At 31.9% G+C, this 18,244-nt stretch overlaps 1 protein-coding gene across 2 annotated transcripts in view; it reads right to left on the bottom strand.

Moving 5' to 3' along the window:
- Positions 1 to 18,244, bottom strand: part of LOC150104274 (uncharacterized) — a 224,188-nt gene that overhangs the window by 113,424 nt on the left and 92,520 nt on the right. For both annotated transcript variants that reach the window (XR_016548687.1, XM_090396879.1), the window contains exons 15-19: positions 17,074 to 17,175; positions 15,122 to 15,292; positions 9,590 to 9,730; positions 6,941 to 7,022; positions 3,964 to 4,478 (exon numbers count right to left, since the gene is read on the bottom strand). Coding sequence is in view for 1 of the 2 variants with exons in the window: in XM_090396879.1 (XP_090253005.1) it covers positions 3,964 to 4,478; positions 6,941 to 7,022; positions 9,590 to 9,730; positions 15,122 to 15,292; positions 17,074 to 17,175 (1,011 nt within the window). In the remaining variant the exon portion in view is untranslated. The remainder of the gene's footprint in view (positions 1 to 3,963; positions 4,479 to 6,940; positions 7,023 to 9,589; positions 9,731 to 15,121; positions 15,293 to 17,073; positions 17,176 to 18,244) is intronic.

The raw sequence follows: 18,244 nt of genomic DNA, 5'->3' as shown, positions 1-18,244 counted from the left end.
TTTTGAGGATATTGTTCGCTATGAGGATCATCTACTCCAGAAGAAAGGAGTAAATTGCATACTGAGAAGACAGCGATATTGATACTAGTAATTTTATTCCTTCGAGAAGGTTTTATTTTTAGCTAAAAAAGACTGGCATCTGCATTCAGACAGTTGTAGTAGGTTTCACCACAGCTTATAGAGTCGAAACTGTCCTTCGAAAAATTAGTTAAATTCCGATTCAGTGGGCGAGAAATACACATACCAGACAATGAATTAAAAACCATTATGCAGATATAAGTAAACGTCACTTACTCAGAGAATATGCAAAATACTTGGTCACATGAGTCACCATTTGTTTTAGGCAACTATTTAAGAATGCTGCTTCTGCTGGTCAGTAACCGTCAATAGTGTTGATTCCAACGGGAAAAACAAAGGATCTTTCGGAGTTCGATAAAGGGCTTAGTGTGGGTGCCCGTCTGAGTGGAACCACGATTATGAAAACAGCAGAGCTGACTGGTTTCTCAAAAGGTAAGATACCCCGGTTGTTTAATCAGTAGAAAATAAACTACCTTGGTTGTCTAAGAGGCATAACTATGGTCATAAGAAGACAGTCTATCAGGAACGAGATTGCTATCATCTGAGAAGGCTTGTACAGACAAACAGAACTTTCTGTGTGCAGCAATCGACGGAAGAATCTATGAGCAGGGAATTGAAGAGGATCGGTATTGGCAGTCGCATGCCAGCACGGAAACCACAACATTTCAATATAAATTTCTAATTCAATGGCCGATATGCATATATTCAATTGTACTTGCAATCACAAATTATTTTGGACTTTGTGGTTTGCACTGTTTGTGGGAGATTCTTTCCATCTTATCACAGAATGTTGTTTACACCCCTTAGGAAGAAATATAGTCATTCTAAAGTTACTCTAAGACTGTTTGGAGAAGGATGATATAATTCGTATTACTGTTCAGAAAGTTTAGGTACAATGTATAAAGAATTTATCAAACAGTGACTTCATGTACTTTGTCGGATAAAAAAAAAATTAAAGCTTCTCTAGTATCCCATAAGGAGAAGTTTACAAAATCACCAGAAAGTAATGGGTCTTCTTTTCTGAGTCAATTGCTGAACGGTAGTTTCGGAGTATTGCATCAAATACAGATGAAAAGACCGTGTCTAACTCTTACCACTTTTGCTATTGACTTGCTATTTCATTTTTTACAAACCATTTCGGTAACAGCTTAATAATTTTTAACATTTTAGGAATCGCAACGCAAACCAAAACATCCAAAGGTTTATTATTAGCCTAATGTTCTATCAATAGTCTCTTACACCAATTCAGAAATTTTGCGGACCACAAAAACACCACAAATAGACGCTGCGATTGCTACTCTAGCAATCAAAAAACCATGCGATGATAAATAGTGGACGGTTTCAGTAGTAATATTAAAGGTATTGAAAAACCTTCAGATCTCTAACTAGGGTATTTGTTGGTTCCTAAGAAACTATCCACTAATTATGTATAAAAATTGTGTTGCAAAATGCCGTACTGCTATCGCTTGTCAGAACCAATGTGAAAAATGTTGAAGTGCTGAGCATAGAGATTGATGCCTATCCTTATTTGTCATAAGGAAGAATTGTTTAGCATAAATAATTTCATTAGCACTCCGTTGTTCAGATATTGGGCGTACTGTACTTCGATCAAATAACAGATACACAAAAGCGGAAGAAACCAACGATCGAAATAAAAAAAAAAACCATCCACAAATGAAATAGCTTCATAATAGGAAACTAAGATACCAGTGTGACTTGTAGGCAAAACACGCAGCTCGTAAATAGATCCAAACTGAAACTAGCACGGATCGGAGAGAAAAACAAAACTTAAAATGATATTAAAAAAAAGTTAGACCAGTTTTGTTGGTTTATGCTAGGAACAAATTTTATTGCATTATGTCTTAAAGCAATTCCAACTCTGATGGTAGCCCCTTTTGAAATACAGTGTGACAAATAAATTTTCTGAATTTGCAGTTACAAAACATAGTATTTTCTCCTTAATATCTACAACACATGAAGAGGAATTGGATAGTTAGTTGGTTTATTTCTCCTATTGGAAAGTATTGCAGGAAATTGAGTTTCTCAGAGTTTTCCAAATATGAAGCCACAAAAATATTTTGAAAATTCTTTCAGAGAATGAGCAATGAATGGAGTAAACGTTCTTTATTTTTTAAATATTACAAGTGATAATAATCCATATCTAATATGCCAGAGAATATCCAAATCTAGAGACTAGATTATGCAGCAAGAAGGAAACTGAGTCTCTTCTGCACAGTGGATAAAGAGATACAAATTGAGACTCGGAGAAAAATCTAAACTGAAATTGAAAAATTGGAAAATACATATATACGATTTATAGACAGTATTGATAGGAAAGGAAGGAAAATTGTTGAATTAAAGTGGTAGTGCATTCTTTCATCAGGCATTACCTGAGATTAACTGCACATGCCTTCCATACCAGGCTAAATGAATTAATATATCATTATGCACCTCTGATTCAGCTGCTGAAATTCTAAGATAAATGAACACTGTACAGTATAAATTCTGGATAATTGTCTGTTGTCTATGTGGTGGCATTTCTAAGGAAAACCATCCCATTTTCTATCGACTTTATAATGCAATATGCCATCCTGGAGTTGAACAATACGATTTAAAGAAGCAGAAGGGAAAGGTAACACTGACCATCCATCCCGAACCTTACAGAACATCTTTTTCAAAGACTTAGAATGTTATATTGAATAACTGTGATCGAGGTTCATGAAAATAAAATTATTTTTAATGCTCGAGTGTCCGCAAAACGTTTGCAGTATATAGTGTACTTTTCTGTACAAATGATTAATTAATTGGTCACACACACAAACAAAATGGAAACAGTTTGTTGTTCAAGTTACAGGTTGGACATTTATTTAATTTGCGAAGAAACTCTCTAATATTCAAATAACATGTCAACATTATGAAATCAGATATAGGATCTATGCACTAGATATGGAACTTGCTGTTCACCATATGTTTCAAATTTGCAATAAGATTAAAAAATATTTTATATATAAATTAATATATTTGAGAAGATATTAATTATTAATAATGAAAAAAATGCAGGTATATACATGGCAAGTTGAGATACTTGCCGTAATTCTGAAACAATGAATAAGTCTTGCTCTTAGAATCTACAGTGAGTCGTCAAGTTATTACCCACTAATACCCTTGTTGGAACCAGAGTAAGACTTCAAGACAATTTCGGCGTGCTATGCCAAGGCATCAACTCAATATTTGGAAATATTCCACATGTAGCTCACTCTAGGTGGAGGGAGGGAGGGAGAGAGAGAGAGAGAGAGAGAGCATTTCTGCAGTGCTATATATTTGCTGGTGACCTCTTCATATTCTGAACATTTCATTCCACAAACATACCAAAGATGGATTACGATTTGAGAGCTACTCCATTTTCATCTGGACTTTGATCCACAAAATGTTGTAAACCAAGTAGGTTTACAACAATGGTTTGGAAGGTTGGATAATCCATAAACCTTCGCTAGAAACCAAGCATGAATTTCCTGCCATTTCAGCCAATTGTTGCTTCCATTAAGAAGAATGGTTGTCTCACAGTGGACATTGACATAAATTAATCTACTACCTAAAGAAATTTACAAACATCCATTCCTATGATGGTATTCGAATCCACCGCCATTAATAATCACTGAATCCCTGTAACTATTTCTGGATTATACATGCGCTGTGACTTTCTGTCCCGATGGGGAAATACGATCCATAGTGATATTCCTTGTTCTTCGAGTATACTATCTACCATCTAAATTGCAATGCAAGTAGAGATATTTTCTTGGACACTTCGTTACTAAAATAATAAATTATTTTAATTAATGAATTTATTTATTTATGTATAATAAATAAAAAAAATATTTTCCCTACTGTTCCTCGACGCTGCCGCTAACGTAGAAGCCGACAAGGTTATTGGTTAAAGATCCTTCGAATTCGAAATACAAAACATACATTTTGTCACTTAATAGAAAATCTTTGATTTGAAGTACCCAGTAATCATTAATCTTATATGCAAAAGACGATGCAAGCAGTATGTCTTTCTTGTTATCTGCTTCTGTGACTAATGAATCAGTTATCATGAGATCTTTAGAATGGACAATGATATATTTAGTAGGCTTTGTTATTTCTATGCTAATAAATTCTTTTCCTGTGAAAGATTTAGTCGCAAAATTTGGCTGTATCGTAATATTATAGTGATGAGGAACAACATGACGAGGAAGTCGGTGATTAAGCCATGGTATTTCTCCAGTAGACTCAAGCCAGGATTCAATTTTCTTTTTATAATTCTTCAGCCACTTAATGTTGTCCTTAACATTCTCGAGAGCCTGCTCTCGAGCACGTTTTCCTGCACCTGCTTCTGGAAATTGCCTGAAGAAAGCCTCCATCTAGAAAAGAGGAAATCGTATGATTACGTCACACATCACAAAAGAAATCAGATAGAAGGTATTCTTTAACTTCTTTTTGAAATGATTTCAAAAAGAAGTTAAAAATAGTTCCTATATAGCATAGTTTAATTTAATGATGAAATAAAATGTACGCACGGCATCATTATTACATTGTTCCATTAGTTTATATACAAAGGTGAATTATGCATATAAATTTAAACAACTTTTTTAAAAAAAAATATTGCCATTCTGATAACATACTAGAACATTTGTTTAGTGAATTTCTATTGAAACTGAAACTGATATTTAAAGAGTATGCACCAATCTATCTTACGCTAGCTTCGAAAAAACTTTAAATCATGTTGAATAATTCGATATAAGCTGCTGCATTTCGACAGCCGGCAACCGGCAAAGTTTCTGCGATATTTGCATCTGAAAGTTTAGTGCAAATTATCCTATCTGGCTCAACTGGTAAATGTTAGTCAGTTATGTTGAATTATATGAACACACACACACACACACACACACACACACACACACACACACACACACACACACACACACACACACACACACACACACACACACACACAGAGAGAGAGAGAGAGAGAGAGAGAGAGAGAGAGAGCAGATGTCAGGTATCGTCGTATACGCTTTGCTCCATATAGCTTGAAAGGACGCGTGACACTCTGTGATATATACTTTAATGTAGTTTGATTTCTTTGTATGAGAAAAGCATACTTAAAAACTGTATGTTTGATGCATCCTTAAACGCATCCTTAAATCAAATCGAGGCAAACATGTAAACCCACATCCAGAGAATAGAACCGTCATAAACAGTAGAAGAATCGATCATTCTCCTTGGCAGTTATCTCTTCACTGGTTATGTCAGCTAACGTTGATATTCGTTCATACTATGACTTTTTCCAGGGCCGTATTTCTGATAGCTGTCAACCTTTTACTTTGGGTTGCAACAGGAATGACATAAAAAAGATATATCATTTATCGTTAGAGCAATCTTGCGCCATCTGCTGGAGTCGTATTCTTTTTTAGTGGTAACTTTTATGCCTTAAAGTGAAAGTTTGGAGGGATTTATGTTCTCTGCAAGAAGTATAATTTTATACCTGTCTGCATTTTGGCTACTATTATATTACGGTTCCTTTTTTGAATCTGTAGTTATTTAACTTTGACAGATAAATGGCAACATATTAGTTTATAAAAAGTTAACCAAGATGGCCTGCTTAGGTTTAAGAGCATTTGTTATATGTCTCTCTCTCTCTCTCTCTCTGTCTCTCTCTCTCTCTCTCTCTGTCTCTCTCCTCTCTCTCTCTCTCTCTCTCTCTCTCTATATATATATATATATATATTTTTTTTTTTTTTTGAATAAATGGATGAAACCATTTTCTTTATCATGGCTAACATCATTACTTTCAGCAAAGCATAATATGATAATTTTAAAAACTTATTTTCCGAGTGTTACTTAAATTTTAATACTTTTTAACATAGACATTCATTATTTCATTTCAGCAATTGAAACTCTGTCTCAATAGAAAATAATTTTATTTACCATAGTAATAATTCTTGTACTTAAAGATCTTTAAGGATTATAATCTGCCGGGTATCCTTCGCTTTTTCATAACCATAATTTTAGGATAAAGTGGTTAGTCTTACGCCTAAATATTCATTTCTCTATAAATTGCTTGTGTTCTCCGTGCGGTTTGCTTCGTTACGCGACGAAAAACCCGAGTTTCCAGGAGGAACTCTGCAGCTTTCATATTAGTTTGGCAAACTGATCTTCGTTTGACCCTTATAAAGGATTTTATTTTATTTATTATTTTGATTATATTGTTTATTATTTCATTTATTTATTTATATATATCTCGTATTTGACATTGTTTCATGTTAGCCCCACACACGAGAGATCTCAAACCCTATAATAAAAAGTCTTGCGTATGTGTTACAACTGGTTAGAAAGAAGAAAGGAATTTGTTTATGTGCTTTTTGAAGACCTGAGTGTCTAACGACCAAACTTTGAACTTTTTCAAGCCACGCAGGAGGTGATTTCCAGTAAGAGGGATGATGATCTCACGTCCGGTAATGAAATTCGTCTCCCAACCTAAAGATAGTCACAAACATCGAGGTCGCAGTGGAATTCCAACCCACAGTCTGCTGCCTAAGAAAGCCAGTAAGCTAAACACGCGACAAACCACGCTGGTTATATATAATACCAATTATCAATACAAGCACTGCTATTTAATACCTAATTAAATCAGTCTGGCTAAGATTTCGTATACGATATGCGGGCGCCCTTATTTCCATTATATGGCTTATTGTTAATGCTTACTTTAAGAATAATTCTGATGTTTGCTTGTGAAACAGAGCAGATTAGGTTCCATTTAGTAATTTGAATTTCAACACCATAGTGTTGCGGATCAACTCACGTAAAAATCATTCTATCTTACCTCCTGCAGTTCAAACTCCGTCGTGAAATAAGTGCATATTGTCCTCACCACTCTTCCAAAATATCGGTCATTGAGAGTGAACCTGTAAAGTTATATCATATTATAAATCCAATTATAAATTACATTTTAATGTTATAAAGTTAAAAAATTATAATCTCATGACTTTCTGTTGCTAATTGCAATTATGGAAATGTTGAATTTCCTGGAATTTAACGTATTAATAGATAAACTGGTAAACAAAAATATATGTAAAATGCAAAGTAATTCAAAGTAACCGCATTTTAAAGTAAAAATGATTAGAAGTATAATCTGATATTTGCAATATTATATTAGGTTTTAGTGCTGTTACCTACGTATTAGCAATGAAACTGGGAAGTGCATTAAAACCATTACTCGTATAAGAGGACTATAACAGTCAAGTGCATTCATACGTTAGGTATTCAAGTAACGCGCTATGATATCACGAGTAGTAATAGTACATCCCGTAGTTTAGAAGCAAACATACTATGTAAATTCCTATTGTCACATATTTCACTATATAAGGCAAAAGATATATCCTTTAGAGTTTAGGGAGATCTGTATAATGTTACTAGCATTTGGAGAATATACAAACTTTGAAAGAGATAGAACATCATATATTCATTACCGTTATGTTTGTAACATTGATAAAATCACATCACTCAGAATCAACTGTAGGCAACACTATCAGCCGAGGGAAATTTCAGAGTGTTTCCTCAGCCAAAGGCACTGGAAGATCCAGAAATATTTTATTATTCAAGTTGGTTTAATGATAATTAACAAGATTTAATATATCAGTTTGACTAATTTTTTTTTAAATCAGCTAAACTGATATTAAACTTAAAACCAATATTTTTATTTACTTTCAATACTTTGTATTCCTTAATTTGATGTTCAAATCAGTAAAAATTAATAAAACCACTTTCCTTCACACGATCCGCGATTTATTTCTATGTGAAGGCATAGAAATAAATAAAAAAGAAGGGCACTTCTATCTACAGTAGAGAGGATCCGTTTTTCCAAGACCAGTTCACAGGTTCATGATCCAATAAATGCGATAACATATCGGCTAAACGAACTTATTCAATGCCCTTTCTGTAAATAAGCAAATTATCGGATAGATATAGTGAGTTATTATTGAGCTACGAATTCAATCGAACAAGCAGAAAATTGGTAACGAAACTTAAAAACGACTAGAGTAGCAACTATTGTCTTAAATATTTTTATTTCAGACAAGCTTGTTAGAAAATATATCTTTTCTGATGCAGGAAACATGTTCACGTTATGGAAATAAATGTATATATAACGCGCGTTTGAGTGCATAAATATAAAAAATAATTATTATTTGACTAGTAAATTAAGGAAAATAAAATCAGCAGTTCAAAAGTGCATTTGTCCGAAAATTTGTTCTAATGAATTATGGATTTGTATTCGTTATATGATACAAGAAAAAACTTCAAATTTAGAATTTATAGAAAATCCACAATATTTATTAACTGTGGCTGAACATGTGTAACCAGATAGGATAAAAAATTCAAGACGCCAACGAATTCGATTGAATTTATATGAACTTATTATGGGCAAAGCCATTTGACATATCCCAGCTATGGAAGAAACCAACGACTGGCATTGCGCAGCCGTAGACTGTGTTAGCAGAGCTGATAATATTTTTGCCAATTATGAAGAACTAGATGGTTTTATGTAGTTTATAAAACACACCACTAGCTATTCGATAGTAAAATGGCTGAGTACAGTTAGAGCATTAAAACGCTATTGAACTACATATCCAGCATTTTTAAATAGCAAGAGTATTATCAGGTACAGCACAAAAATACTCGAAAGATGTCTTGACTGTTGAAAATAATCAGAAAGTTTACTAGGTTACCCCAAAATTTCTTCATACGCTTACGTGCTGGGTCATTTCTTTATTTGTTTAAATACTTAGACACAAGTTGGTCGGGTATGTATCTACAGAAATTTATATCTTAACAATTTTAACATTCGATATCTCTTTTTGTATATCTGTCTCAAATGCATTAAAATTATTAGTTCGTACACAAAATACACTGCAAAGCGGTAGTTTTTTTTTTTAATTTAAGAAACGTTAGTAATACTTATTAATTACATTAATTACAGAAACTTGTACATACCGAATTTATAAATGTATTCTACATTAAATTAGTGTACAAAGTTAATATAAATCTCTATAAATTTTTACAACCAAACAGAAACATTTTCATGAAAAGCATTTATTATAAATTTGCAAATGTGTCATTTCTCCTTCCTTCCATCTCTCTCTCTCTCTCTCTCTCTCTCTCTCTCTCTACCTCTATCTCACCTTATAACAACTAATAAGTAGTCATTTGTCCCCATTATGAAGCAGGATGAGAATGTCGACTGTGAGTACAAAAAGGTTGTTGAACCCTGCTTTACACCCTTTGGGCGATCAAGTTAGATTTCTTACAGGTATTCTAGATGTTAATCGCCACATTACAAATAAATAAATGAAAACGAATTACAATCGCTATTTTTCTAAACAGCTATATACTGTAGATCATTTTCCTTGAAATATTATATATATATATATTTTTTTTTTTTTTTTTTTTTTTTTAAGTTTATTCAGATTCTTACCGCTCCACTAGAGTGGGCCAGTTCTTTCGAAGGAAATTCCAAACAATAGGTCTTCCTACTGGATTACCCGCTATGTATCCAAGAACTGTAAAGAAATCTTGACGACGAACCTTTGTTTCGTTCAAAGAATAATCCAAATATCTACATTAATTTAAAAATAACTGTTAATATTTTTTAATCTTTTGGACAATACAAAGAGCAGAAAATCATTCTTGATGAAAATAAATTTTGAGATAAAGGTTATTAGAACAGGCAATAACTATTCATTATCATTTTATAAGAAACACAAGCCTACCTTCTTGGCCGAAGTGAAAACATGTCCACTTTCTAAATTGCAGACAGTGGGTTCGAATTCTGCTGCAGAATGAATATTTTTGAATGTCTTAACTTCTAGATAAGTATGGTCCCGTGTGAGATTACCATCCTGGTTACTGAAGCCCTAACGTGGGTTTTGAAAACCATACAGGTACGTTTATGTAATCCCTTGTGCATCCGCAATACTAAATGTATCATCAGGTTTTCAACCTTTCGAGAATAGAATGGACAAGAAAAAGAAAAGAAAAAAAAAACTTTTTGCATTTTAAACTCCAGAAACTAAAATTGATCCAGCGATTATGAAAATGCAATCCTTTGGTGTAAACCGTACTACTCAATCACAGAATAGGGAATAATATGTTCCCCTTTCATTCGAATTTTCTTAGTACGTGAAGTGTTGTATTAATATTGTAAAGCATATGTTAAGCCGCTTTAAATTTACGGACCGCAATATGCCATAACAGATACATTTTCTATATTCACGTATGGATTCCTTCAGAACTAACTTGGATGCACTGAGCGATGTAAGGTTCCACCAGCAAATAGCTGCCATAGAAATTAAGTTCAAAAAAAAGATTGAATTCCAGTTATGCTAACTTGAGTATTCATGGCAATTGGAGAAACTCGAGCGGTTACGTAGTAAATGAAAATCATCTGTTATTTTTAAAAATTGACTAGTTTTTGAATAATTACGTTTTTGTTTTTATTAGGATTGGATCTACGTTTGAGATAAAGTAGCTTTTTAAAAAAGATACCTTTATTTTTATTTATCTTTAAAATGTTACCAAATTTTAAAATCACATTTGTATTCAGCGCACTGCAACTTATATAAAAACGAATACATTTTAATTAAAGGACACTGCAGTTTTTAAATGCATTTTCGAATATATGCTTTGGTTATTTGTTGTAAATGATAGAATCAAATTATAAAATAAAAAGTCGCATCTTGTAATTTAGTTTGGTGAATAGGTTTCGATAAATGAATTAAAACGTTCGAGGAAATATTGATGAAGAAGAATTACCGCTTGAGAGAAGAATTACCGCTGTTTCATTCATTCATTCATTCTTGGATATATTACTCGAAACTGAGAACTCGCACTTCACTGCACTGTTAATTACTTTCAGATATTTAGATTGCATTAAGAATATTTGAGTCTACTTCTCTCCTTCTGTCTAATGAAAAGGATGACGATGTATGTTGAGGTATGAGCATTATCAAATAATTAATAAATAATTATTTGACAATACTTCGTACCTCAAAATAGTCTCTGAAGCCTTTACAAAACTGCGCACTGAGATAAAATTGATTAAACGATTACCTGCGATATAGGAACAATTAATTAGTTTGCTTCAGCTAAAACCGCGTACAGTTACACATGAATACGTAATTTCGGCAATCTTGCATTAACTCTATAAAAATAAAAGAATGACAATGCTTTCGTATTTTTATTATTTATTTTTATGCAAAAAAATCAGGGAAATCCTGGGAATCTGTCTGAAGTCAATCTAAAGTGTACGGCCTTTATGAATAAAACTCTTTATTCCTTATCACTGCTTCATTTGAATAATAATAATAATAATAATAATAATAAGAAGAAGAAGAAGAAGAAGAAGAAGAAGAAGAAGAAGAAGAAGAAGAAGAACTGTTAATTACTGCACTGTTAATTACTTTCAGATATTTAGATTGCATTAAGAATATTTGAGTCTACTTCTCTCCTTCTGTCTAATGAAAAGGATGACGATGTATGTTGAGGTATGAGCATTATCAAATAATTATCAATATCATCAATAATTATCATTAACAATATCAAATAAGAAGAAGAAGAAGAAGAAGCGTCACTTTAAATTACTGCACTTAATTCGGTGTTTTTTATATAACCATTCACGAAAAAAAATATTATTATTACCACATTAAATGATTTCGGCCTGTAGGAAGCAGAATAGTATTCTTTTAGAGGGCGATCTCTGAAAATCACACGTACAACCTAATAACTTCTACAAATATCCAGTAAATTATGTATAAGGCAGTTTATTCATATCTAATTATTCACTCCATTAAGTTCTTTGCCTGTAAACAGTACGGTATATTTAGTGTTAATCTTTTTTCTCTCATCCCCTAAGTGTAATATTTTAAGTTTTAATTACGGATGCCTTCAGACTTAGTTGATTGTCAAACGATGATCACCTCATCGTTTGCAAACGATGTTCTCGGAAGGAAGTTCGCTAGTTGTAATTAGTGTTAACCGCTAATTACTGTTTAGTCACTTACTGAAATAATGAAACGACGTAAGCAGAACGAAGGCGCACAACAAACAGATATAAAACTGGCTTGGAAACGTCAGCCTAACTCTTAGTATTTGTAATATCAGTATTTGTAGTTGGAGAGTTTAACAATGTTATCGATATAACATTGTTATGGATATAACAATGATATAACATTGTTATATCCACAATCGAGTGGGTTTGAGAATCTGTCCACAATACATCTCATATATAAGTATATGTGATGAACTTCGGCACGATTATACATACAGCTGTCCTTATTTTTGTAGTTTAACTACACTCTCATAGATGACGCTAATGTCACTCAATCAGAACTGTCAATATTGGAAACACACACTATCATTGTGTTTTTTTTTTTCTTATCGAATGTTAATTTAATTTATCATAATGTATCAAAGATATTTATAATGAGTTTTTATTTTAAATAAATTTAAAAATAAATTAATGCATTACAAAAATTTAATTAAAGTGAAACTTTTGCAAAACTAACATCAAGAAAGAAAAAAGTAAAATATTATTAACAATTTATAAGAAATCATGAAAAGAAAAAAAAAAAGAATTAAAACCTAAATGAACGCAATATATGAGTGTTTATCGTGAACCTAATATCTTTTAAACTAGTTATTTCCAAATTATTTTCATTAAAAAAAAAGCCAACAGAATAACTCATAACTTTTCACAGCTAGATTTTTATATATTGCGTACGTCTTTGTCAACAGAGGGTGGTATTCCACTCGAAGTTTTTCAGAAAGAGTAATGTTCGAAACACTATTTAGTTAAAAATCATAACATTTTAACTAAAAATTCGAACTAAATAAATATATAATCAGTGTCAAGATCAATCGTATGATAAAAGCATGAATTACAGAAACTTTGTCATGACTTGGAAAAAGCGATTACCCATGTCGATATGTTTCCCATCAGAAAAAAATAAAAATCACTCAAAGTGATACCAACATATTTAACATAAGAATTTTGAAAACTTTGGAATTTTCTTATGCAGTTGGATTGTAAAATTTTAAAATCAGTGAATTTCTTTCTCTTTCTCTTGCACACATACACATCCGGTTTTCCTGTGACTTCTATGATCTTTTTCATGGGAATTTCTCCTTTTAGCTTTAAACAGGTCTCTCGAGAAAAAGTGCTGAAAAGGTTGTTTGACTTATCTGAAGAAGTTGGGGAGTTCTTACTATACTTTTGATTCTGTTGACTGTCGCATTGATCTCTGATGGCGCTAGTTTTAGTTTTATCCAGTATTTCTGTAGCCGGTGAGATGGATTTAGTGAAAGTTAGAAGTTAAAATGAAGGAAATTGAAACTAGGACAAATGCAAATCCTTTTCGTTAAGCAATGTTTTCTTAATGAAACTTGAAAAAAAAAAAACGCAGTAATAATAAAATTAAAGTCCGCTTAAGTGAACAGCAAATACTTCACAAATAGCAATGACGTGTCATGTTTAGGAGTGCGTGCTTTCACAGAAGGAACAATCGAAAAAAAAATTACATATGAAACTGCAGAGACTTCTGACTTTACCTTGTATTTGAGGATTTAGTATTTGGTAAATATTTACACAATGCTCCCATGCTTACATTCGATAATCTCGTGAACGAGAATACTGACCACAAATAATTGAAACAGAATAAGGAAACTTCTGTAGCGGATATAAATAATAATGGTTCCACCTCTGAGAAGTCAATAGCCAGCTAGTTCTATAATCTGCAAGAGTCGCTTTTTCCATAATGAAAGTAAAAATGACCTTAGCTTTTCTTCTGTAATACAAACATAATTGTAGCACGTTTTCTCGATTTACTAAGAAAAAAGTACTAAGAGAAGAGAAAACAACTGAAATAGAAATCCGTTAAAACTATCCGTTAACATAAAGAAATAAACAATGCCTTTTAAATATATGAAATATATTTCATCGAATGAAAGGGTTAACTCCAGACAATAAACAGCGACCACAATTACTTCAATGTTCTTAAAGCGGAAGTTTTCACCACCAGACTCTGAAATAATGGATTTTGTTGAAGTTTTATCCGAAATCTGAACAAATCTTTAACTGAATTCTTTACGAACATCGTTATTTGTCAAATTTTACTGAACAAGCATCACATTACAAACTAAGTAAGCGTACACTACCTTTTTATATGAAACATAATGATATTAATATGAAGGATAATATTAATCGATTATTGTTATAGTCAGATAGAACTGAAAATTTAAAAAATATTCAAAAATTTCTAAAGAGTTTATGATAATATAGCCTTCGGTATTGGATTTGCCGTGGATTGCACTACTTAAAAGACACAGAGTGGGCCATATATCCCCTTTTATTAGTACTTTTACTAAACTGGCCTAATAGCTGTTTTAAGCAATAATTAATTTTCATTAATTAGATCATTCAAGCATGGCAACTCTGATGGTGAAGGTTTTATTTTCATATGCTCTCTGGTAAATCTGAAACTTTTCAGATTCACTTCCATCTGGCTATAACAATGATGGATAAATAATATCTTTAATATTAATAAATTAATTTGGGGAGAATGAACCCTTTCGAACTATATATTGCGATAAAAAATTTTGGAATTTCTTTTACTATAATTTAAGCCTTTTTGCGTTAGAAAAGTGCCCAATACCTCTATAGCGAAATATAGGAGTAGTGTTCATTATTATTTTTTAAGAAGGTAAAAGAAAGCATTGGTTAAAAATCGTTTTCAAAATTCCATGTTGGGAATTTGAATGGTGGAATTAAACTATTACACAATTAAAACATTTACTGAGTTTAGAACAAATACCAAACAATGTGTATGTTTTATTTTATTTTATTTTATTTTATTGTTTTCTGCCATTTGAAATATGCAAAAATTATTTTGCAGATTTTCTTTATAATATTACTACCCTAGAAGTATAGAAAGAAATCAAAAGTGCACCTTACCTGTGGATTAGATTTGGAACGCGGACGTGTGCAAGACCGTACAACAGTTTTTTTCTTTCTTGTGCAGATTCTTCTGTCATATATCGATTCCACATATAATTCCATTGCTTCTCTCTGCCTGTTTCTGCCATTCCGTAATGGTACACTAAATTTCGTAAGCTTGTCTGTATTCTAGGAAAATAATATTATAGTTGTACTGCAAACGGAACTAAAACAATGCAGCTGTAAAGATGAAACTTAAAATACACGGCATGCTCATCTACTGTGTTTTCCAAATATGTTGCAGGTTTAACACTAAATAAGACCTTCGCTTATTCGTGCATGTTATAATAATAAGTTGAATTTATTCAGAGCGAAAGTATATTCATAGTAAAAATATGGTTTTATTGCCGGATTGAAGTCCCTATCCAGATGTTTACAATCTAAATAGTAAAATAACTTTAAAGGGAGTAACTTTCCAAAATAAGTTACTCCCGTATCAAAATCTTATTCTGACACCATTTTGCTCTTTTATCAGCCTTGTAATCTGCATATTCTAATTTCGTGTCTGTTGACGTTTAGGAGATATATGGTGGGCTTTGAACATCTAAGGTTGGCTACATCTCTATTTTTTCCCCTTGAGCAATACGGTACCCTGCCTTCTATGTTTATTGCAAATTCAGCAATTTTTTATATTTTGTACGTGTTGTACGTGTGCAAGTTGTATTAGGTCGAAATTTTTATGTTGTTTACAGAGCTCAAGCAGTAAGAACTACCTTCGTTATTTTTAATTTTCGAACCAGAGCTTGTGAATGTAATTAAAAGTATAAAAGTAGACGTTGGAAGGAAGCAAATAGGGTTTTTTTTTTCACTCACGGCAATTCCAGGAAAAGATCTGAAATAACTGAATATATAATCAAAAATAAAAAGAAAAAGAAATAAAGATAAATAATCTTTCTTCATTTTCAATTTTTTTTTTCAGAGTAGTTTCTTTAACTTTTAAAACATGTAGTAAAAAGCAATTTTAATTCTGTAATCTAAAGCATAACTATTCCATTTATTCATATTTTTCATACAAGAAAATTACTAGTGGTTCACATTGATGAACGCTGTGCTCCATATATTAACCGCCCATCATTATAAGTAGCAAATGTAGCAACTACTTGCTGCATATTTGAACAGATATCGAGTCTTGGAAGTATAATTTGGAATCAGCAAGAAAATGAAAGCGTTTTCCTGGTTAAGTAGTAACATAATGCTGATAAGCTTCAAAAATTCTTTGTGAAAAAGAAAAAAAAAATCTTCATCGTTTTCGTTTCAGTTTCTCTGGTTTTAAATAAGAAGTTTATTTATTTATTTAGGTTTCTATAATTATTATTTTTGCTCTGCCTAAATTATATTTGTATTAAGAATCCTGAAGAATTAACTTTCAAGATGTATTATTCATTTTACTTTATTACCAGATGAGAGTCCCTATCCAGGCGTTTAAAATCTAAATATCGTTTCCAAAATTAGTTACTCCCGTATCAGAATTTATTGTAATATTATTTCGTTCTTGTAATCTGCATAGTTTAGTTTCAAGTCTGTCAGGTTTAGGTGAAATAAGGGGTATTTTGAACTTCTACGGTGGCTACATCTTTTTTTTTTTTTTGGAACAATACAGTAGCATCTATCATCTTTCTAGTAAGATAATACTCAGACAGGTGAGCAAATAGTAAACATTGAATAACTTAAAATAAAGAAAAGCAGCTGAAAAAAAAACATACAGATTTGGCTATGATTTGACATTCCGAATGCTACTTAAATCTTTAATTTACTATTACTTCCAAAGGGAGGTCAGAGGTTTTATTTTGGTTTAATTACACCTCACAACCTTATTCTAGTGCACTGTGATCGATAACAGTACTTTTTAATTAGTCTTTAATATAATTAACAAATATAAAAACATTAACTGAGAAATCATAGAAACTTACTCTATTCCTTTCATCCACTCTTTCAGAAGACGTGAGGCTTCATGTAGACAGTCGGGGTTGCCACTGTGACAAGCAAGACCAATAATTGTGGTTCTTAGATAACTGAAAGGAAATGAAGAGCATTGAAAGTTGCATGTTTATTTCTTAAGTCAACAATATCTTATATGCATATTGTTTATATATTTTTGTATATATTATATATATATTTTTTTTTTTTGAAAGTGTATATTTCTAAATTATTTTATTAGCATTTCTTGACATGTCCAGTATGCCACCTGCACTTGTTAGCGAATACACAAGTAGCTACTAGTCCTGTTAGGAAATAATGCTAACATATGAAAGATCTGGGTTCGAATCTCATCTGAGAAGCAAGAACCTTTAAGCGACTTCGAATTAAAGTGAATTGGCTAATTTTAAACGGTAGTAACAGTGTTTTATCTTCACATAAACTCGGATATTACTCACATAAAACAGTAAACCTGCAAATATTCGCAATTATCAAATAAAGTATAACGGCGTCATGTTTCATCTAAAAAATGAAAGAAGAAACTAACGAGATGGATTGATTGACTCGGTTCTGCTGTTGCCACTATAGATGGATTTCTGTCTTCATGAAAGGTAGACGGTGATATATCTACATAATTGTAACTCATTTCAGTCTAATATGAATCTCTCCAACAGTAGACATTGCACTAAAATATGCATTACGTAATAAAACTTTAAAATTTTGCACAGGATAATAATATAAGGGAAAATAATTCTTAAGCAGATATGATTTATGCATATGGTTCAGTATTTATGCATATATATTCAGTAGTTGTCATTAGTTCATGACAACTACTGAATATATATTTTATTTTTATGAGTACAATAATTGGGAATCAACTATCTATATAAATCATATTTCTTTTATTTAAATTAGCCTTGAAGTCTTGGTGAGTACAAAACAGCTCTGTTATTGTATCTTATAAATTATTTAAAAAATTAATAAATTTAAAAATTAAAAAAAAACTAGATAAGATGAAGATGAACTTAAGATGTAAGTGATAAAGAAATCCGTGTTACGCATATTGGTGGGACTAGTGGCGAAATTCAGTAATGACTCATTTGCTGAAAGTTCTCAACACGTTTATCGGAGTCAGTTGGACAGAACACCTGATCCAAATCAATA

Source organism: Typopeltis vanoorti, chromosome 8, assembly GCF_054136105.1.
Source record: "Typopeltis vanoorti isolate ZY-2024b chromosome 8, IOZ_Tvanoo_1.0, whole genome shotgun sequence".
Classification (NCBI taxonomy): domain Eukaryota; kingdom Metazoa; phylum Arthropoda; class Arachnida; order Uropygi; family Thelyphonidae; genus Typopeltis; species Typopeltis vanoorti.
This window is presented reverse-complemented; position numbering and strand designations above follow the sequence as displayed.